The sequence below is a fragment of the Leishmania mexicana genome, contig 71, assembly GCF_000234665.1.
Source record: "Leishmania mexicana MHOM/GT/2001/U1103 WGS CADB00000000 data, contig 71, whole genome shotgun sequence".
Classification (NCBI taxonomy): Eukaryota; Euglenozoa; class Kinetoplastea; order Trypanosomatida; family Trypanosomatidae; genus Leishmania; species Leishmania mexicana.
Window position 1 is genome coordinate 1 of NW_003946367.1, and position 4,038 is coordinate 4,038.

At 60.1% G+C, this 4,038-nt stretch overlaps 2 protein-coding genes across 2 annotated transcripts; both read left to right on the forward strand.

The window, feature by feature from the left end:
• Positions 1-272: 272 nt before the first annotated feature.
• LmxM_05_1070a_1 (uncharacterized protein) lies at positions 273-2,108 on the forward strand (the record flags this gene model as incomplete). The annotated part of the gene is made up of 1 exon (XM_003886465.1): positions 273-2,108. The coding sequence occupies one exon, from the start codon at positions 273-275 to the stop codon at positions 2,106-2,108; it is 1,836 nt and encodes a 611-aa protein (XP_003886514.1).
• Positions 2,109-3,542: 1,434 nt separating this feature from the next.
• Positions 3,543-4,038, forward strand: LmxM_05_1080a_1 (uncharacterized protein; the record flags this gene model as incomplete). Its single annotated transcript, XM_003886466.2, has 1 exon — positions 3,543-4,038. A coding segment is annotated over one exon (496 nt), but the record flags the coding sequence as incomplete, so codon positions are not given.

The window sequence follows — 4,038 nt, forward strand, 5'->3', positions numbered from 1 at the left end:
CCAGACCCAATACACGAAAAAAAGAACAAAAGTAGGCGTGATGCCAACCGACAAGTCCATGAAGGGGACAGAAGAAGGGAAAATTCAGATCAAAAGAAAACGAAACGAGAGGGCAAACGGTAATGCTACGACGAATAATAAAAGATGGGCGGGTGTGCATGCGCTTTGTGCCGTGTCTTCTCTCCCCCTCCCCCTGTCGTGTCCGGGAAAAAGGGGCTTCACTCCTCGTCGCGTCTTGTCTTGGCCGTATCCAGGAGAGTGCGGGATGCTGAATGCGCGTGGCTGCCACGCACGGATGCAAAGGTTTGCTGAGCGAGAAACACCGATTTGTTTGTCTGGTTTGCTCCTTCGTCTCTGCTCGCCCTGCTCGTCCTATCCTACTGCGCCTACCGTGCCGCTTCATCGTGAACGCTTTCCCCCTCTTCGTTTACTTGTCCGTATCTCTTCTCGGGGGAGGTCTCACCGTCGTCTCACTCCTCGCGCTCCTCGGCACTGCGCAGCGAGCGCACTTCTTTCATAGCCGCTGCGCTTCCTCTTTGATGCAGCGAAGGAGCGAGATAACAAGAGCAGAGAGAGTCACCGCCATGGCCATGGCGGCTACCAGGCTAGCAGCATCACTGCTGGCACTTTTCCTGTGCGGCTGCGCGTGCGTTAGCAACGCCGCTGCGGCCCGTGTGAACGATGATCTGCCGCCTGGCGTGATGCGCGGGCCGCTGCTACACGAGCACAGCTTTCAAGAGCCGCTCGTAAGCGACTGGTGGGAGGAAGGCGTTCCGCACTACATGATTGGCGGGTCGGCGGTCGCCAACGAGCGCTTTCTTCGCCTCACCACGAACGATCTGGATGACCATGGGTTCGCTTTCAACACCGCACCACTTGATCACGACAATTGGGAGGCTCGCGCGCGCTTCTCCATCCGGCCACCACCGGTGGCGGCTGACATGAACGGTAGCTCCGTCCACTACCAGGGCGGCGACGGCATGGCTCTATGGTACCTGGACCAACCGATCGGCGACGATCATCAGCACGTCGTCAAGTACTCCAAGTCCATCTCCCCGGAGCTGCGGGACGAGATGCTGGACGCCGAGAATCCGTGGCGTGTGGCCGACTTCCTGCTCAACGGCGACGACGACGACGACGAAGGGGTGGATGAGGATGATCTGACGGAGCAGGAGAAGCAGGAGGGACAGCAAGCGAAGGATCGCCGCGCTACAAAGAAGAGGAAGCGTGAGGAGCTGTTCAGGCGGCTGTTCAAGCGTGGCACCTCTGTCGACGACTCAGATAGGGAGCCACGTATCATGGGGGTGAAGTTCTCGGACTTCAACAAAGGCTTTGGCCTCATTCTCGATTCCGTAGGGGATGAAAGGGAGCACCTACGCGAGCACCAGCAGCAAGGCGACGCCGTGGAACACCACCACCACACCTCCAGCATCTACCTACTGCTGAACTTGCCGAACCACACATCCAGCTCAGGGGCGACGGTAGTGAACAACTTTGACCCAACGCGCGAAAACTTCCGCAGATCCCCGGATGTGCTGCGGTGCACGTACGACTTTCGCCAGAAGGGCACGAAGCCGTATGACCCCAAGGCACATATGATGAACAAGGCCACCAAGGCCGCCACCGCCGCCGAGGAGCCGGTGGAGCTGATCGTGCGCTACTACAAACAGAAGCTGACCGTAATCATCCGCCGCGAGGACGTTGCAAAGCGCGAGGTGTCGTCGGTGGTGGATGAGACGGGGAAGGCGACGGACGAGGTGGAGGTAGTGCGCACGTACACGGAGACCATGTGCGGTGAGGTGTACCCGATCCATTTGCCACTGCGCTACCACTTCGGGTTCTCCGCCAGTACCGGCCACCGGCCGGCCAAGAATCGAAAGCGCCGCCCGCTGCGGAGCGTCTTCCACGAGGCGGACAAGAAAACCTTCACTCACGTGGACGTCCATGATGTGTTGAGGTTTGACCTGCGTGAGATGGGGCTGGACGCGAAGGCAATGGGGTATTCCAAGACGATCCCGCTAGAGCACTTCGACTTTGAGGCGGACAGGCGCGAGCGGCTGCACTTCTCTCGCCAGCTCCCGGTGAGCCCGGACTCAGACACTGCATAAGCGGTTGTGTGCGACCGCTTTGCGTGTCTGTATTCGTGATCGTTTCTCTCACGTGGGCGTGTGCATCTCCTGAGGATGAGGCGGGTGGGACGTGGGAGACGGAGGCAAATAGCCGGGGAGGGGGAGGAGGGAGCAAGAGAGAGCGGGACGTGCACGTGTGCGTGGGTTCGGGCGACCTCGGCGCAGGCGGGCACGTCTCTCTTGTTTTTACCTTCGCTAGTGTATGTGCTTATGTCCTCCGTTTTGTTGTTGTTTCAGTGGCTCAGCAGCGGCTGAGGCTGCGCGGCACAGCCGAGGGAAAGGGAAAGTGCCCACAGGAGAGGGGTGGGGGAGGGGGCGGGAGGCGGAGGAGGCTTTTACGCACGCTCAGGCATGTACATGCCCGTCGTGAGCTTTCCTCCCTCCCTCCCACCCTTGGTGACGTATCGACGGACAGGGTGCACACGGTTGCTCCTCTCTGATGCCCCTTGCTACCTCTGCGCTCCCTCCCCCTCGGGGTGGCGGTGTTCTGCCTCATTCCTCATTCCTTCCGCATCCTTCCCTCTCAGCTCATGCCGCCGCATTGCACGGCACGGCACGGCGGCTCCTCCCCCCTCTGCATCACGTCCGTTTTCTGTATTCCTTTACTCTTTCATGTTCTCTAGACCTATCCCGTTTTCATTTTGCCTGGCACAGCCGCACGCGCGCACAGGACTATGTGATTACGCCAAGTGAGATGGGTGCCCGCGTCAACAGGGCTGTGCGCGTGTGTGTTGGGGGGAGAGGGGGGCGTATATATATATGCATGCTTGCATGTGCGCTCCTCTCTCATGTCCTCTGTCTCCACCTCTCGCTTCCTTCGTCGTGTTCTCCCTTGCCGATGAGCGCCAAGGAAACGAGGGCAGAACAGCGAAGAACAGGAGAGAGCAATCGCGCGTGGGTTTCCCAACGGCCAAGCGGTGGCAGGCGGCTGGAGGGAAGGGGGATGAATGTGATCATCTCCCCGTATTTCCTCCTCTGTCATGCCCCCTCCCTCCGTCAACGTGTGTGTGTGTGTGGCTCTTGTCCGTCAGCTCATCCTCCTCGCCTTTTCGTCTCTCTATCGCTCTTTGTGTGGCCATCTCCGCCCCTCCTCCCTCCCCTGCGATCCCTTCCGGTGCGTGGTTGCTTCCCCTGCATGCGCCCCCCTCTCGCGCTGGTTGTCTGACGCGGCAGCGTGGATTATGTGGTTTTCCTGCACTCCCTCTCTCCTTCCCCACCCATTTCTCCGCCCCTCTCGTCTCTCCACTGCGCCATCATCAGAGAGCTCTCTCTCTTGCTTCTCGACTTCCCTGTTTCTTCTCCCACGGCCCTGTTTGAGGTCCACCAGCCAGTACGACGACGTGCGCACTCTTCACGGCCGGCACACCTCAAATACACACACACACACACATACACACACAACGGCGGAAGAAAATGTCCGACGACGGCAGCGAGGTGGCGGTGGAGCTGCCGCAGATGTGGCAGTATATCCACCCAACGCACAACAGCGCCGACAGCAGCGAGGACGAGATGGATGACGAGGAAAACGTAGAAGTGGTCGACAACGACGCAGCCCGCGGAGGGCGCCCTGCCGACTACGTAAAGCTGAAAAAGTCGGCCCCACGCCTTGGCCAGCTGATCCGCTTCCTCAACGACATGGAGGACGAGGATGTGCAGGGGGTACTGCTGGAGAATGATCCGGTGACGCGGCAGACGCTGCTGCAGTGGGCGACGCTGAACAACCACTTCATGCTCGTCGAGTACCTCGTGAAGCGTGTGAAGCGCGCCGCCTTCTCCTTCGATGCCGAGTCGGTCGAGGTCGTGGTGTACGACCGGTGGGTGGAGATGTCGCAGGAGCTACCCACGGCTGCCGAGGTGGCGGAGCGGCAGAAGCAGCGCGAGAACGAGAAGGCAAAGCGTCTGGCGGAGC